Genomic DNA, 19776 nt, shown 5'->3' with positions numbered 1-19776 from the left:
TAATAGCCCAAGCTTTACACTTTGATTTTATCTGTATACAGATTATTAATTTTATTTTAACAATTCGAAATTTTATGATAAATACGGCATCTTTGAATTTATTAGTTAAAAATAAAAAATATTTAATTATCAAAACAAAATACGAATTATTATTTATCGATCCATGTACTTCATTGTATATGGGCTTACTAGCACACACTAATTTCACCAATAAATCATATAAGCTTTGACATTCTGATGTTACACTAAGCTGTGTTAAAGTAGATTATTAAATTATATTTCTTTATTCGGGGTGTAAAGTTTTTTATGTATGCAAATTTTATTTACAATAGTATATTACGTTATTTCCTCTTAAACCATTGCATTTGAACACGTATTTGAAACAAGTGTAAACATTAATTATGTAGATTGTGTTTAGACCAACTAGATAATTACAATAGAAATGCAAAAAAAAAAAAAAAAAAAAAAAAAAAAAAAAAAATCGTTAATACCGGCCCAAATACATACCCGTGCAATTTTGCACGGGTTTAAAACTAGTTAATTTATATAACAAGACCATTTAAATACTTGGGTAAGATGATGTTACAAAAGTCTTTTATAAAAATAGCTAAAATAAATTATATCACTTTTTTTAGTACGGTATTTTTATACTCGAATTCAATTTATATAATACTCGGTATGAAATAGTAGTGTAAATTTTCTTGTAGATGTTTATTTATTCGGTTTATTTTAGCAACTTTCACGTAAGAGAATTTCGTCATAAGATAAGTAGCATATCCGAAGTAGGAGTTACCTTTGATTGAAATGAAAAACTAAACATATTAAGACTCCAATTTTGCTCAAATGCATTACAATAGTGGTTTCTAGTCTTAGAGTGATCACTGAGAACCCAAAATAAAAAGTTCTTCTATTACAAGTAAAAGGTTGTTCTTAATTTTAAGAATTGAGTTCCAAAATAAGAATTTGGTTGTTCATACATGGAATTGAGAACTAATAAGCATACTTTGAAAAATGTGGAAGACCAATTACTTATTTTTTATTTTTTATTTAAGAATTTTATACAAATGTCATCTATTGTGGACAAAATTTCTTAAACATTGGAACTAATAAAATATAATATGACATAAGAAGAACTTAATATAAAGTTCTTCTATTACTATTGCTCTAAGTGTACGCGGCTTTTCCTCTCATTCTTTATAAAAAAAATTATAAATTTAGCATAATCTTATTGGAAGCTACCTAAAAAAATAATTAAGGGTAAGGCACAAATTCAACTCCCTTCACATTTGCTAGTAAGATCTGTCTTTTTTTACTTTTCTAATGTATTTTAAGAACACGTATTAAGAATCTAATTAAGGACATGAATACACTTTAGAAAACCGTTTTTCTAGTCCCTTGTGTTGGGAGGTTCTAAGCTTTTGTCTTAGGTGTCGCCATTGTTCATGGATAAATCATACAAGAAAAATCCTACTACCTCGTCCCCCTCTCTTTCGGGTACAAAATTAAAAAAAAAATGAATTTGAACCACACAAAACACACGATCACCATGCAATCGATTTGAACCACAAAAAGTTGTCCAAAAAAATAAGGGATATTTTACGGTGTATCCTCGTAGTTTTTGGTTTTCTACATTGTACCCCTGCTTTTTTTATATTTTATGGCGTACCCCTAAACTCTATACATTAGTCTATGTCATGACCTTATTTATTGTCTTTGCTAACTTAGTTTCTTAAATGACCTATTAAATCGTCTATTTATTATTCCAATTACTCGATAACCTACTCATTTACTTATTAGTTCGTCGAACTACTCATTAGCCTACGAAATAGTATACGAAATTAACTAAAAGTTCAAAAAATCTCTATTATCATGTCATGACTCATAACATATAACATATGTTTTTAATAGTAGTTGGTGGTTATTAAAAGTGATTTGTGATGTTTCTCATATAGAATGGTGATAACAACATTAATAAGTCAGAATAAAGGTCAAAGTATCGACGTTTGATAGTGATAAAGTTAATGGAGAGTTAAATGAGGTTATGATGGAGAAAAAACTAAGAAGTTAGGGGTACAATGTAGAATTAGAAAAAAAAAGGGTACAACATAGAAAATCGAAAAACTTAGGGATACACCATAGAATATCTCAAAAAATAAAGAGATAACAAAAGGTGACTTAAATGGAAAAGAAAAGAGGGAACAAATGAGAAACCAAATTCCTTATATCAACACACCATCTTAGAGCCAAAAATCTAAGAAAATAGTATAACGAACAAAGTTCACGACAACAAGCTTCAATCTCCGTTTAAGAACTTGTGCACAGAAAATTTCTTCATTGTGCAAACAATCAATGTACATTTTCAAAAACAGAAGGCAGTCGTGTCGACCTGAGAGAGGATAATGTTTATTCACTGACAAGTATTTTTATGCTAACTGAATCACACAATCCCTACTGATACAAAAAGGATGCCATATATCAAGGAAAAGAGTTGTGTTATGAAATCCCATAATTTTATCCCACAGCTTGCTCCGCTTCGTTCAATAAGTCTCATCCGATCTTCGGCTGCTAACTGAATTAGAAATACATGAAAAATGTGGGTTGGTCTGACATGGAACCAGCTTATACAACACTCACTGATTTCACCTCTCATATGAACGAGAGTATCACTGAGATTTTCATCTCATCCTAGCCACTCCTTCCTGGCACTCATTTTTTGCCACTGAATATTCCAAATTTCTTGTCATCACCAGCGACACCGCCATCAGAGTTAAACTTAGGAGGGTTCATATTACCCCTGCCGGAAAATTCTTTGGTAACTTTCTGATTTACTCCTGATTCAAATCTTCCATTATTTGGCTTCACCTCACTAAAAACGCCGAAACTAGTTGACTTAGGCACATCGCCACGAGGAGAGCTAGGTGGTCTAGGGTTTCCAATAAGGGGCGAGAAGTTATTACCATTTTGTCTTGCTCCGTTTGGAATCTCACCACGATGTTGAGAATTCGGATTTTGAAGAGGCCCTGAGTTTCTAGAGGAAAAACTCTCACTTCCAGCTTGTCTGGGGACCACAGGTGGAACCCCTTGAGAGTGAGGAGTCCTCAAGGGCGGAGCATTATTCGGAACTTTTTTAGCATACCGATTTTGCGGTTGTGGGGCCGGTGTCACATTAGGAGGGAAGATGGGTGATTGAGATTTAGGAGTCCCCATCACATCATTGCTTCTTAATGGTGGTATCCCTGAGTTTCTAGAGGAAGAACCTTCACTTCCAGCATGTCCCCCAGGTGGAAACTCTTGAAAGTGAGGAGTCCTCATGGGCGGAGCATTATTCGGTCCTTTTTTAGCATACCGATTTTGAGGTTGTGGGGCCGGTGTCACATTAGGAGGGACGTTGGGTGATTGCGATTTAGAAGTCCCCATCACATCATTGCTTCTTGATCGTGATTTCCCTTGTTGATATTGTGAGGCCGGTGTCAAATTAGGAGGGAGGTTGGGTGATTGCGATTTAGGAGTCCCCTTCGCATCTTTGCTTCTTGATGGTGATATCCCTTGTTGATATTGTAAGGGATCCTTAACTTCATTATCAAGGTTCACGTCATCGTCATAATCTCCTGACTCAACAGGACTATCAGATTGTGATTGGTCATCGGAGTTAGTAGGGCTTAAAACCTTGGAAGAAACCGTGGAAGACTTCTTGCCTTTCTTAGGTAAGCCAAATTTGAAATGCCTAACAATAATATATCCCTGTTTTTCATCTATATGTGGCCCAGATTCCACAAAGCCAACATCCTTAATCTGTATCATGCCATCGCGTAAACAAAAAAAATAAGAAAAAGATCATTGCAAGGGGTTAATGAAGAGTGAAGATTGTCCAAGATCTATACCAAATCAGTCACTTGTGAAAGTACTATATTCATATCCCGTCCATCAGCAGCCTGGGCAGTACACTGGAATAGAATCAAGACGAAAAACGGAATTAGTGTCCTGCTATATCCTAGAAGTTTGGTTGCGCTTGTGACTTCTGAAGCAAAATAAACAAAAACTTTTCAGTAAAAAAAAAGGTAAAAGGAGGAAACTGAAGATCACTGAAAATTTTCAGCAAACCTCTCCTATCCAAAGTTCCCAACAAGTTTTCCACACCCTAGAAGAAGACGGACTTTACTGCAAGTCTGCGAATTGAGTCTGATACTTCACTGTGGGGCCCACATATTTTATTAGAATAAATCGAACACAGAAAGAGGAGGGAGGGGAGGGCGGGGGGAACGGAGCAAGTGAATTCTCCTTGCAAATCTTTCTCATGTTGGGGGGAGCGAGAGAGTTTTCGACTTTTCCCTCTAAATCCTTCCTAATAGGAGGATTTTAATTCCCCTTAAAAGAGGGAAATGAACTATTGAAGGGATCCATTTGCTCCCTCTCCATATCCCCCAACTCCATTTTGCCAACCAAACAAATAAAAATGCCCCCTCCATTTCCCTACAAATCTCTCCATCCAAACAAACAGTAAGGAGTTTTGATGAGTATGAGATTATGAGCTATAAATTGAAATACATGATTGAGTACGAATGGAGCATCTGTACAGCTAATATTTAGAATTCTTTTTTATGAAAAAAGAGCATCTGTAGAAGAAAATCACTCCCTGGCTACAACTATAAAAATCGAGTTAATATGAAATCATTCGGAAAAGTCTACCGTAAAACTGAGCAAGCATCTTACTTGAAAAGAGTAAAATTAAAGAGGCAAATGTATTGATCGCTTAAAGACACTCCAATTTAAACAATCAGCTGACAGTTACCAGTTAAAAAATACAGGAACAGCTAAAAGTACCTTTACACGATATCCGCGATCCATCAATCTCTTAACACTGTCTACTTTTGTCTTGACATCCTTGAATTCCTGGAGAAAGAAATTAGAAACCATCGCTAAGTAGAACTCATAAGATTAGTAAAATGCTTGAACCACTTGAAAATAAATATCCCAACCGAGAAAAGAAAACACCAACACAGACAATTACAAGACGCATTACAAGACGCATCTACAAAATTTAACAAACAGCTGTTACAGGACTAGGTGAGTAGGTGACACTGCAACAAGGACTGTAAAAAAAGACTACCTTTCTTGTGATATTAAGAGGTAAAAGTCACAAGCGTAATTTACATCTAGATACCAACTCCATCTCATTGACATAGGAATCTTCTGATTTTGATGATCAACTTTAACCTCTTCAAATATATATAAAATTCGTCAAATTCGTCATACGGAGTACTTGATTTATCAAAATAAATATTTCCATATACTCTCTTTTACTCTCTTTAAGAGTACTCGTAGTTACTATGTGTATTGTGAGAAAATAGCGATCAAGGTTGACTATTCAAGTTAGAGAGTGATAATATAAATTGGACATATATATAAATTGGATAGGAGTAATTGCTAGGGCAGACAGCACATCATGAATCATGGTAAGAAAATAACATCTGCAAGCACAACAACTTACGGCCTTAGCAGAAAAACGGACTTCTTTGCTAGCACTCTTTAGGGTCAATGCAGCCTGCACAAAATAGATAAACTATAAAGACCCATAGAAGTCTTGGTATTAAAATAACTGCTGTGACAAGGTTAAAAGCAGACAAAGTAACAAGGTGAAATATCTTTTCCATGTAAAACTCTGAAAACTCACTAATTCACTCACAGTCAATGATAGACTTGTGAGTCGTGAGTCTTGTGACCCTCGAAGGTGACCACCTATATCCAGATTTTTCAAGACAAACAACAGAAGACTCGTTATCTACAATTAGTTTCGACACGGTTAATAACCCAAACAAATTAACAGGATGAACAGACTTTATCCAGTAAGACTCTAGAAAACCAGTTATTTCTCAAAGACAGTCACTTGCAGTTAATGACGCACAAATGTGACCACTTATGTTCAGATTCAAGACAAACAATATGCCTTCCAATTGAGGGTCCAAATGAAATGACATATTCACAAACTCCATACTTATAACCATCCTACATGCTCTACGTTGGAAGACTTGTCAGAGAGACGGAGATTTGCACCCTTGTCTTATCTTGTGCAAAAATGCAGAGCTTTGTGGCCAAGTACTAATGAGGGTTCTAACTTCTAAGAAAAATGATGCTCTCTGCCTTCCAATTATGTCAGCTTTCGAGGCAAAAGATAATACATGAAAGCAAGGGTTGATGGATTGGAGCCATCTCATGTTTGTGTTTCTTGCAAAAGATAAAGAATGAAAACTAAAAGGCACTGAATGATGAACCATACAGAGTTCTAACATATACTCCCTCCTATTCATATTATTCTTCCCACTTAATAGGAATTTTCAAGGTGTTCTTCCCACTTTCCTCTTTTGAGTGTTAAATTTGTTGACTTTTCAACAGTATTTTACATTACAAGGTACATATCAATTGTTTACTCTTTTTCTTAAAGAGTTGTGCCCAGACAAAATGGAAGAAGACAAATAATAGGAGGGAGTAATCATTTAGACGACTTGAAATAAAAGATAGCAGTCTCATCTTACATGCCTATATTACTCCATACCATCATATAACTTTAGTAGAAGCCATCTACGATGGAGGCCAACACTTATAAACACTGCCGAGATTGACAATGTCCTATACAAGCTATATCCTCCCTCAACACCTAAACACAAGGAAATAGCCGTCCCAATACCCTTATTAAAGATGCACTTAACTGTGCAAATTATTACTAACCTCCCCTCCAATTTGATTTTCCCACTTGTCTAATATATGTGAGGAGTATTTTAATAAAGTGGGAAGATCAAAGTGAAGTGGAGGTTAGTATGAAGTACGGACTACGGACTATAACTTGAAAAACTTAAGATACATTGATACTATCACAATTTTGCGGGACTATATCATTTTTTAGAAGGAAATCAAGAGAGAGCGCACAATACTTGACCTAACGAAAATACCATCGAACAAATAAAAATAAACACATAACATCAAAGAAAGAAGACCGCGCTTTATAGTAAAGAAGAATAAGATAAGTCAGCACAGCACTGATGAAGGTGCAAATGACAATGTATTGAACTTATAAGTAACCTTCCTAGTACCCAATCACAACAAACAAGCACTCACCTTGCTCTTAGCTAACTCCTTCCCCTTAACTTGTTGCTTGTACTTTTCTCGGCTATAATTCATAATTTTACAAACAGGAGGTTTTGCATTCTTATTAACCTACGCAATGAAAAGTCAAGGTTATAGAAACAAGAGTCAGTTACATAGACCAACAACTGACAACAAACTTATCCAGAACATAACTAGCATAAAAGCGCAAAATAGTGATAAAATAAATGAAAAGAACAACCTTAAATTGAGTACTACAAAGAGTCTTAGCCCTATGGAAATACGAGCAAAAAGACTGAGTTGCGTAATATCACATATATTTAACAAAAAAGGTTTTTTTTTTTACGATGTACACCAGTGTTTTTTCGAATTCTACGATATACCCTCAGTTTTCCAAATCATACAAGGTACCCTAAACTTAATGAAAAGTCCTTCAGAGTAACCTAAATGCGCACATTTTGCTCTTCTAAATGCTGTGTTTGATAGATTTGACTTTCAGTTTATTCCCCATCCTAAATACGTGGTACCTTCTATATAATCATTGTTACTAATCAATAGACAGAATTCTACGACAAAAATTTGAGCCTTAAAAATCCTGAATTTGATATTTTGGGTATATTTGGAACTAATCATATAATTCTAGGGTTTATTAGATGTTTCTTAAAAACCAAGGACTAAAGGAAAATATAGGGGTGCACGGTAGAAAATCTCTTACAAAAACTACAGCCCTGTGAAAATACTAGAATAAGGGCAACACTATATGCCAAGACGACAGCTACATATGGCAATTGTGTTGCTCGAAAACTATTGTGACCTAATGACAGGGGAATTAGAAATATTCTGTTGCACTAGAGCCATTTAATGAACATAAGCAAAAATCGTATCAGTACATGCATAAATGAGTATCGGCTCTTTCTATTAGAATACAGGAAGTGACAATGAGATTGCACAGCCATAACAAAATAGATGTAATTCAGCCCAGCACCAATCTCTACAAAAACAAGTAATGGAGCTTATAAGAAGGCGTCCTGCTGGGTCCCACAACTTTTCAGTTTTATCACATAACCAGAAACAAAAGTTACTAGAAGAGGAGAGGGGAAGTAGATAATCTTTAACCTTCTATACCCAATACCCTCACCCTGATCAATATGTCAAGACATCCTTAATCCCCGATGTACAAAAAGCAAAGAACAAAACTACCTCAACTAAATCAAGCTGGAGTTCTTTTGCACGTTGTAGTGCTTCCCATCTTGAAACAACAGTATGACCTGCACACATGCACAAGCAATAAGAAACTGAACATCAAAAAGATCCGTTTATAAACTAATCAAAAGCAATTCAGCATCCTAATGCCACAAGTCACGACTGCCCAGCTGCTTCTACTCCTGACCCAAAAATGCCCTTCCTATACTTATTGTTTCATTTTTTATCTTACATATTACTACCACTTACTTATTGACCTTTAGCTAGAGACCGCAGAAATTTTAGGACATAGCCTCAACTGGCTATAAAATGCAGGCAAATGGCTGCACAAACTTGTTTCGACTACAAAAAATTGGTACGAGAATTAACCCAGAAAGATAACAAGCACAACGCCCTAATGCTAAGAGGAGCGTAACCAATTTCACATGACCAGAAATAAGAGGCCCGTCTCTGTGGACATCCTTCCATTTAAATGCAATTAAAAACATGGTGATCATATAAATGCAAACTCCTTGCCAATTTACGAAACACATCACCACAATTTTGCGACGTATGGGTATTTTCCATCTATTACAAAGAAATGGAGATCGACTTCCTCATTAAAGAAGCATATTTACTATGACGTATCAATGTATCATCAAAACGTATATATTATACCAATCAAAATGGTGGAAGGATGACGTCGAAGAGTGGAAATCAATTGTTTTTCCATTTATCATCACTCTGTTGGGATAAAAGAAGACTCTTGGATGACATCTAAGAACAAATGTTGAGAATCTTTTCGGGTTTTTGCTTTAAGAGAATGAGTATTTCATTTAATTAATCTACTCAGTATTATATAATTTTGTATATTACCGTTTAGGGCCTCTACTTGACATTTTAAAGTGGGCCTCTTGACTTCATTAGCCGACCATCTTGCAGCTATTCATTCAGACTACAACATCCATCAAACGACTTGTTAGCTAAAAAGTTTTTGTATAAGCTTAACACAATAAGATCAGTGAGAACTTTTGAAACAGAAGCAATGAAACATACACCGGTCTTTCTTTCTGAATAATAATCAGAAAGAAGAATCACAACTAAATGAGTAATAAAACTGTTGTTTCAGACACATATAGTTCCGCGCTCAAGCCATTGCTTGTAATTAGGAATCCATTTCTTTCTTGTTAAATCTTCCTTATTGTGGTTGCTTCTCAAATTACTCTGTTCACCAATTCTTATTTATCACACCCGAATAAAACTGTGGTGTAAATAAAAAAAAAAAGTTTGTGAGATGTCTTAAGTTAAGACGGTCTTAAACAAGATCAACTGCTCTGTTTTACTTCGACTCCGCAGTATTTGAGCTACAGTGCCCCTTAAAAATGTGACAATCTTCAGAAAAAGATTGAATTGGAGACTTGCATCACTAATTAACGGAAGAGACTCGTTTTTAAAACCATTTAGTAAGGCTTTTCGTGACTAAAAGCGAATTCTCTCTATTTCACTAATATATGAAATACTCTTTAGATTTGAACCTTTATAGTTAATTGTCTACAAGAAGATGTAATGACTAATGACATACATTTCAGTTTATTAATTTTCGAAATAATAGACTTGCAATTGTCCTAAACATTCTTAAAAAGTAAGAAATGAAATCAATGCTAAACTTATACTCCCTCCGCACATAAGTTTTCACCCCATTTCTATATGTGAGGAGTATTTTATTGAAATGGGGTAAAAATAGGTGTGTGGAGGGAGTAATAAAGTCCTAATTCCCCACATGATACGAAACGGGCATGGTTACGATTAACTTCTATTCCATAACCTATCAAAACAGTATACCATCAAAATTCTTCGACTAGGGACGAAAACAGTAACAATCAATTGATGATTACAATACAAGCTTAAATTTTCAACACAAAGAACAAATTTTTAGCTACCTTCATCAGTAACCAGCCGAACGACGTCCGCCTCAATCTCCTCATTAATCCGAGTCTTATTCACTTCTTTCACTTCCTCCTTCTTAACATACTACAATCAATTCATCCAAAAACACAACTCAAATTCCAATTCACAATACAACAACAACAACAACAACAACATCAGAGCCTTAATCCCAAAATGATTTGGGGTTGGCTGACATGAATCATCCTTTCGAACCGTTCATGGGTGAACGCACGCCTCAAAATGTGAATAAAAAAAGGAAAATGAAAAACAAAAAGGGAAAACGGAAATGTAATGGAAAGTCAGGTAAACTTAGGGGTTTTAAAATCGAAATTCCAATTCACAATCCCACACAAAATTACACTAACTTAATAAACAACTACATTACAATGAAAACCAATCGAAATTGAATCAGGGAAATAACCTGAGCTGGTGCAGCGAAGAATCGAACCCTAGAATCGAAAAAACCTAGATTTTTCGGCGCATTCGTGAATCGAATATAATGATAATAATCTGAAATCGGCTTTATAGATGTTTGATTGATTGATAATCGAGGAGCATGAATCTGAGAGTAAAATCTTCTGAAATTATTGAATAAATTGATTGATTTCGTCTCTTTGATTCGACACAATAGAGCCATTAATTATCAAACAATGAGATTAAGGACGGTTACGGTGGAGGACGACGGCTAGGGTGTGGTGTCGTGTACGGTGGTCGGACAGCCGGCGGCGGCTGGCGGCGGCTGGTTGGTCGGAGGAGTCGTGAGAGAGGGGGAGGTGGAAGGGTTTTAGTGGGGTTGGGGTACCATAATATATGAGTGTTTTTTTTCCAGAGCGGTTTTGAACTCGAGCTCGGGTGAGTTTGAAATCGGCTTCGAAATTTTAGCTCGAGCATGTAATGGGGTTGGAAATTTTTTAGCTTTAGCTTAAGAGATTAAAGCTCAGAATCGGTTTAGTTTAAACTCGGGTCAATTCGAGAGCGGTTAAATTATTATTTTCTTTACTTTCTTTAACTTTTAAATCAATTAAATATAAAAATATTTTAAAATAAATGTAAATGTAAAATACTTACCAAATATAATAAAAATATAAGGGTTATTCTACGCGGTAACCCTGTGTTTTTTTGAATTCTAACGGGTAACCCTTCATTTTTCAACCACCCACATGGTAACCCTGAATTTATCAAAAAAAAGTTCTCTGTAACCCTCAACTTTTATTCCATTAAAAAAATCCGTTAGTTTGCATGTTTATTGGGACTTGGGCTTGTTTTTTAGACTTCAAATGCTTAAATGGTCAAGTAACTATGATCTTCTAACCTCAATTAAAAAAATAAACCCCAAATTTTCCTAACAAATAATTATATTCTAGGTGTGGTAAGACTTAAGAGTATAATTCATAATCTTTTTATTATCATTATTAATATTATCATCATTTCTATTGCTTAACAAAAAATATTAAAGTAGTAAATATACCGAAACACATCTTACCTTTGTTTTTGTTATAAAAATAATAATAATATAATATCAATATTAACAATTATAAATTATAATCCAATCTAATTTATAACAAAAACAAAAGAAAGATGTGTTTCAATATATTTACTACTTTAATATTTTTTGTTAAGCAATAAAAATGATAATAAAAAGATTATGAATTATACTCTTACCACACCTATAACATAATTATTTGTTAGGAAAATTCGGAGTTTATTTATTTTAATTGAGTTGAAAGACCATAGTTACGTGGCCCTTTAAACATTTGAAGTGTAAAAGACAAGCTCAAGTCCCAATAAACATTCAAACTAACGGAGTTTTTTAATGGAATAAAAGTTTAGGGTCATGGATAACTTTTTTGATAAGTTTAAGGTTACCATGTAGATAGTTGAAAAATGAAGGGTTACCAGCTAGAATTCAAAAAAAATACAGGGTTACTACGTGGAATAACCCAAAATATAATTATAACGCTAAAAAACCATTTTATTAAGAACAAAAGCAATTGTAAAATGTCAAAAGTAAATAATAAAAAAAAAATTAACCTAAATGAGCTTTCGATCCTAGATCTATGAAGCAATTAGGAAATTTGATCATTTTACTAAATCGTAAACCCGAAAATTACTTATGTGCCTGAAAGGTACATGTTAAGAGTTGAAGTATGGGAAAAGGAATTAACAAATTCTCATTACTTTATCGATTTTTTAAAAATGTGCCCTAAAAATACATATTAAGAGTACTTAGATGAAAAGTTAAACAATAAATATAATATTGGAATATAAGAAAGTGATTTATTATTTTAATTTTCTGTAATATTTATCATAAAAAATTTCATTTAAATCTTCTTTAACATATACTCTTATGACACACTTTAGAAAAATCGTTACTTTATTAAGATGGCTGAAAGCTAATCCTATACCTACCTAAGCTAGTCTTGCTTGTGACGGCTAATCCCGTCACAAGCTTGTCACCTCTTACAAAAAAGGGAGAGAGAACAAGGTGGGGCACCCCATATGTGCTTCCCACTCATCTCTAAATGGATCATCTGTGAGAGGAAATGGTATCCGTCACAAGTTTGTGACGGATATTTCCGTCACAAATGAGAATTTGCCTACCTAGAAAGTGGACGTCCTTTTTGCAACGGATTACTGCATGCATTTTGGCAAACTAGTTGTTGTATCGCGCGCGGTGCGCGCGATACCCCAAGATATTGTGACTCGTTTATTTGGATTCGTCTCGATTCACGCATAAAGTGTAGTTTACTCATGGACCGTTATAATAATTAGTTTTTACGATTGTTTGTCGTGCATAAGCTCGATGATTACTTTGCTTTTATTTTAGCGTATCGCCATATAGTAGTAACAATAGAAAGACACCCTATCTCAATATAGTAGTAACAATAGAAAGACACGCTACTTTGACACTATACTACCAAGAACTACCATCGACCACAAATAAAATGGTGCAAGTCAGAGAGAGGTTACTATGTGAACTGAAGAACATCTGAACATATTAGGAATATCGATGGTGAGGATACCTTCATACCTCGAGCATTTCAAAAATTTAAGACTGAAGTTGAAGGCATTAATTCTTATATGTACCTAACTCACACCGCATCATTTCTCTTTATTCCACCTATGGAAACTATTTCAGGAGTAGTAACAATACAACAACACCAACACACATCGCATTACTCAAAAGACAATCTTACAAGCACATTACATAGAATACCAACACACGTGCTTTTATACAGACCCTCAGGAGAATTTGCTCGTCATTTTTTTACTCCTCAATTCTGACACATGGAGGAGTAAGCGCACACAGGAAGACACTACAAATCGTACATGACACTGTGGACATTCACTTGGCTTCTTAAAGTGCATTGGTTTTCTGGATGATTCTACGAGTACATTGTCTAGACGACAGCCTTGACATTATCATATGCACTATTAACCTCTGCATTAGCTAGTTAGGAACTTGACATCCTGCTGGAACCTAGGCGTAGTCTGTTGCCTTGCACCCATATTTCCTCATGCGGTGAAATTGCATATTGTTGAAACGTTGGTTGTGGAGTACAGTTGTCAAGTTGTCTGATGAACATAAGAGGAAGTCAGTACTTGCACTATATAGTAAAACTACCTTAGCTATTGCGAGGGTTAATGCCCTAAGACTGGAAGTAAGCACTATCATCATTGTAAATATCATATGGCTCTTTATTTATAAGATTGTTATTTTAAGAAGGTTGTAGTTCCATTTCTTCCCAATCTTCGACTCTTACCAGTAACCTAAACAATTTACAATTTCTATGATTTCTAAACCAAGTTAACATCAATTTTTATTCTAACTTACAGAGACGCAAAGTTGCGTATACAAACCTTGGGGTTCACATTGACGCCAGAAATTTCTCCCTATTTCTGAATATAGCCTTGCGTAAGGGGGCCTGAATTCGTCAAGTAAGACTCCTATAGATATGAAAAGATAAACAGGACAGAATTAGTTTATCTCATCCAAAAAAAAAACTCTTCCTCTTTCCCCTACAAACCTTCCTATACTCTTCTAGTGTCATCTCCTATTTTCAAAATAAAGACGTACATAGTCCAAATTTTGCCCCCCCTCAATCCTACTTTTATTGCCCCCTCCTTCCAATTTTTTGTTCAAATTAAGTTTTCCCTTTCGTAATTAAGCATGGTATGAGTGAACTACCAATTTTGCCCAATAAGCAATTAACCACCTCTCCCTCCAAAATGACATTATCCTCATTCTCTTTTACTCAAGGGGCGGGGTTGATATTTTACCACTATTCCTTTAATCTTTACCAAAGTAGAAAATGAGACAACAAACTTGGAATGAAAGGAGTAATTTATATAATGCATCTTAAGGCATAAATGGCACAGACGTGATACAATGCATCATTTGAAAAGTATTACTATTAGTCTAATATCTACAATAAATCCCACTATGAGCATCTCATTAGCTTTAAAAGTACATAAATCAGATAAAGAGCCCCCTGGATCTCTAAATTAAATCTACCTATAATTATTTCAGGAGCATAAGAAGTTCCTCAAACAGAGAACTAACCATAAGTACAATTGTAAGAGCACTCAACTAAGAGTACGATTGTAAGAGCACTCTTGTAATAGCTTGCACTTGATTATCAAACTTGTAAACTATTCGCTCTTAATCGCAATCATCTCAAGCTAAAATCAGAATCATCAATGAGGACTATCATCAGCCTAGATCAAGCTACCCTTAACTCCTTATATCCAGCTAACATAATAAAACTCAAATGTTCCACGATATTCAGCACTCGAAATCAGCTAAAAATAAGTCTTGTAAAAGACGGTCTTACATACATATCAAATTTCATTCATTCTTATGAAATAGATCTCAACTTGTCCAATCAAGCTGGCTAGACAACCCAACTATGATCAATTTCAAGCCTACTTCCTCACCATCTGAAATAGACCCCCTGCTACAGCAAATAATATGCTTCTTCTCACCCTTTCATTTCTCCACAAAGTCCATATCGAAAACCTCCAATAATACCAACAAAAAAGAGACAGATCGAACTAAAAGGCGGAAATCATCGACGGAGCAAGTGCATATTCTAACACGTAATCGCTATCACTATGATAATATGATGTACCCACTTAGATTAAAATCAAATAAAAAGAGTCACAAAGCTTGATCCTAATCTTGGTCTTAGGAGCACTGGTAATAGTATACCATACCCACTAACAACGATCAATAAAGGAAAAAAATGACTTGAAGCAAACAATCACCTTTACTTAGTCATAAAGCTTTTTTTTCCAAGCATAAAGACCTTTAAATTCATGAAAATGTCTATGCAGCTCAACCTAACAGTAACAATTGATGCAAGTAAGAAAAAATCAAACAGGATATAATTTACTATACCAATTGCAATTAACATAATATTGACGAGTCTGTCACAATGACTCATTTAGAACAAGCTGTAGTGTGAAAATATATTTCATCGACATTTTTAGTGTGATAAAATATATTTCATCGACGGATGGTGATGAGATAGAAGATGGATTACACCAGTTTCTTCAATTCCTTCCCTAATAAGTCAAGACTTTTTATAAGGAGATGACCGCCAAAGGTTGTCTGTGAATTAAGGAAATAATTTGCAGCATGAGGGGTGGATTAGGCTATGTAAATCTAAAAGCTTATCTTGTCAGTTTAAGTTTAAGACGAACTGACAATTTAAATGCATATACTCTTAAGCTGCCGAAAACTCCGATCAAGCTGCGCACAACCGATTTCAAGCCTTTTCGAAACCGGATCACCAGCAGCGGTTGCCGTATCATAAAAATCCTGCAAACTTCCGACATTCTCTTTCAAATCCTTATGCCTAACAACAATCCTCATATCGTTTCGTTACTCCGACAAACTTCCCTCCCATTCTCCCACCTCATCAACGACCTATTCTCATTCACCCTCCTCATCCTAACCGCCTCAAGCACTTTGAATTGTTGATTAATCGCCAAAGAACTGACAACTTAACTTCTTTCCCATTCAATGGGTTGTCATAGAATGGGGTAACTCGATCTACTATATTGTGCCCGGCCCACTCCTCGCTGACCATGAATCAAAGGACGACAAAGAAACTCATTGCACTACAATGATGGAGTATCACTTAAGCATTAACAATTAAATTAAACTAATCTCACACCTATCTTGCTAATTTATCTCAATCAAACGATAGACAAACATTTGCAATAACACAATATTATGGAATCATCAAAGATCTACAAAGCAACCTGTCTTAATAATAAATAAAATAAAAAATAAGAAGCCACACCTTCAAAGACAAGGCTGTTACCGAGCTCCAAAACCCAAAACGATGTTGTAGAAATAATCGATTGACAAAACTTCAAGCTCAAACTCACCAACTTGACCAGCAAAGGTTTGAGCAAAAGCATCCATGGAGTATTGAGTAATTGAAGTGAAGATAGCAGGTCCAGCAATCTGCCATAGCCGTTTATACACTTGATATAATTAAGTTATTGCACTATTATAAAACTAATCAATTGAAAAATCAGTTAAAATCCGACAATGACCAAACAGATTAACCTAATAAATTGGCAGTCTTGAATTCTATCAGCTTGCTGATGATCATCCTGAAGCTGATCATCCTCCTGCGTGAAAAATTTCCACCGAAATCAATATCCAAGTAGATATGCAACTAATAATAAGAACTTTTGTCCTTTTACTACCTCACCAGATGAGCTTTCAATGTCCCAGCACTTAGTGTTGTCTAAATTAGGGTCTGGCTCTCCAAACCATGAGAGTTTCTCAAGCAATAGCCTTGCCCAATACCCGTCTGCAGACAATAACAATGCAAGGCAGTCAACCTAAATGTCGCATTATAAAATCATATACTGCAAACAATAACAATATCGAGTCTGGACTTATCATAGATATTACCTTTCCCATCAACTGCTTTATTTGTTATACACATAACCGTAGAGGGCGAGGGAAAAGGAATCGAAGTAAGCGAGGGAAATGGACCAAAAAAACCCAAATCCCCATCCCCCATGTAATTGGTTGTAAAAACAAAAGTTAAAAAAATCTCGACCTCAATTTTCAATATGTGCGGCTCTGTCTCACGCTCCTGACCTACTCACCTTTTTGGTCTTTACCATCCTACAATACCTCTTTGACTCTTTCCAGCGTCTCTTAGCGCCAACAACATACACACTCACAACTTGAAAGAAAAAAATGGGCAAGAATTAACCTAAGAGCGTGCACACCAAACTCCATCATCGATAATTGACAGGAATGACAATCTATACCCCGACTGCAGACCGATTTTCGTATCCCTAAAGAAAAAGCTGCAATCACAATCCCCAAAAACTGCTAATAGAAGCATTATATAAACAAACAACAGAAAAAATAATCTAAACTGAATAATAAATAGGTAACAAAAGCTATAATCGGAACACCTATCCCATTATTATGTCATGGGTCATGAGACATGATTCGTAATAACAAAAGACGATTGTATCACTTTGTAAGCTTAACATCCCTCCTCAAAATACAAACTGATTTTGGGAGGTACCCTCCCGACGAGCAAGGGTAGGCTGCTGGATGAATCTTCGCTCAACAGGCCACCATCGATAAAACATATTACATAAAAACAACATAAGGAAGAGAAGCAAAATAACAACTTCACTGACCTGAGATAGTGCAGACATCCGGAATGCTACGATCCGGAATGCTACGATCTATAGCCTGAACTTTGGGGTAACTTCCGCCATTCCCAGCAACAACTGCAACCAGTAACCTATAAAATGCTAAATATAATCAATAAATGGAGAAGGCTATTCAACAGAAGATCAACATAAATTAACACAAATAACACAGATTAGGATACATAACACAACAGGACATAATCCCTCCGAGAAAACACAAACAAATTAACCCTAATAATGCGGAATTCGAAGTATACAAACCCAGTTCACACGAAAAAAAGAGTAAACTAACCTAAAACGGATGAAGAAAATCGATAATGGCCAAGAAAAAAATCAGTCGCCATCATCAGCAGCACCGCCAGTTCATCATCGTCATCGTGATTGATAGAAGAGTGAAGTGAATAATGAAGGAGAGTGGCTTTATGAGATGGAAATCAAATGAGTGGAGGAGAGTAACATAGAGAATGTCGTAAAAGGAGTGGTGTGGATGCGTTTGTATTAAGCCCAACTTGTAGAACCCAACAGAAAACAAGGCCCAATGAAACAAAGAAGTCTAAACGACAGATTTGGTGTCGTTTTATACTGTTCATATGAACAGTGTCAATCCTTGGAGACTTTTAGTGTAAGGTGGGTAGATTGATCCATCACAAAAGTTATATCACTATATGTACCTAATTAAATCCACAGTCCGTCTTGTTATAGACGGACACTATCCGTCTATAACTATAGACGGATAGTGTCCCTCTCACAAATTAAAGTGGGTAGTGCAAGTGGGGGTATCCATTTTCCACCCACTTGCACTATCCACTTTAATTTGTGAGAGGGACACTATCCGTCTATAGCAATAGACGGATAGTGTCGTCTATAATAAGAATTTGTGTTAAATCCAAACTTTGGTCAATATTTGGTGGTTTGATTTTTTTAATTGATAAAGCAGAAAAATAGCAAGAGGACGAGAAAAAAAATCATAAAAAAGCGCAATCAGTTTTTCTATCAATCAAATAGTATATCAGTTAGTCTTACTGAATACGGGTCAGAGCAAGTGACGAGTAATGCCACTCACAAAACGGATAGGGGGACAAGGTGGGGGCACCCCCATGTGCTTCTCTCTCTCCTCTATTTGGGTCATTTGTGAGAGGAAATGGTATCCGTCACCTACGTGCCGTCTTCAATGAGATTTTGTGATAGTATATACTCCCTCACATCCACTCTTTTCTTCTCCTTTGAAGTGGGCACCGGGATTAAGAGTAGGGAGTATAATATTGATAAAGATATGAGTGGGGTTTGGTAATTGGAGAGAGATATATGAATAATTAGGATTAAATATTAATAAACGAGATGGGTGGGGTTTGGTTATTGGATAGATGTAGGAATAATTAGAATTAAATATTAATAAAGGATATGGTGGGGTTGATGAGCGGAAAGAGGTAGGAGTATAATATTAATAAAAGTTTTCCCAAAAAAGAAAGGGGAATAAAATCTGAATAATCCGTTTTAGGAAATAGGGAAGAAAAAAATGGATGGGAGGGAGTATTAAATCCAGAAACCAAGGGACTTCAAATGTAATTAAAGAAAGTTATACAAATTAATTAAGTATATTATATAGTTTTAAATCAATAGCACCGTGTGATGGACCCGATTAAGGGATCTCAATGCAAATATTATATAGTTTGGGTTAAAATTAAATTATATAGAAGCTTGGTAATTTTCCTAAACATGATCAATTTCCTTAAAATAAAATAATTAATTAAGATGATCAATTTCCTTAAAATAAAATAATTAATTAAGATGGTTAATTTTAAGGAGACTAAAAGAAAGAAGATGTCTGGTAATTTTCCTAAATAT

At 35.2% G+C, this 19776-nt stretch overlaps 1 protein-coding gene across 1 annotated transcript; it reads right to left on the bottom strand.

Moving 5' to 3' along the window:
* Positions 1 to 2237: 2237 nt before the first annotated feature.
* Positions 2238 to 11088, bottom strand: LOC141648270 (uncharacterized). The gene is made up of 8 exons (XM_074456814.1): positions 10649 to 11088; positions 10221 to 10311; positions 8299 to 8366; positions 7111 to 7209; positions 5489 to 5542; positions 4822 to 4890; positions 3882 to 3944; positions 2238 to 3792 (listed from the first exon to the last, which is right to left on the bottom strand). The coding sequence occupies exons 1-8, from the start codon at positions 10862 to 10864 to the stop codon at positions 2707 to 2709; spliced, it is 1746 nt and encodes a 581-aa protein (XP_074312915.1). The 5' UTR covers positions 10865 to 11088; the 3' UTR covers positions 2238 to 2706.
* Positions 11089 to 19776: the final 8688 nt, after the last annotated feature.

Source organism: Silene latifolia, chromosome 3, assembly GCF_048544455.1.
Source record: "Silene latifolia isolate original U9 population chromosome 3, ASM4854445v1, whole genome shotgun sequence".
NCBI lineage: Eukaryota > Viridiplantae > Streptophyta > Magnoliopsida > Caryophyllales > Caryophyllaceae > Silene > Silene latifolia.
This window is presented reverse-complemented; position numbering and strand designations above follow the sequence as displayed.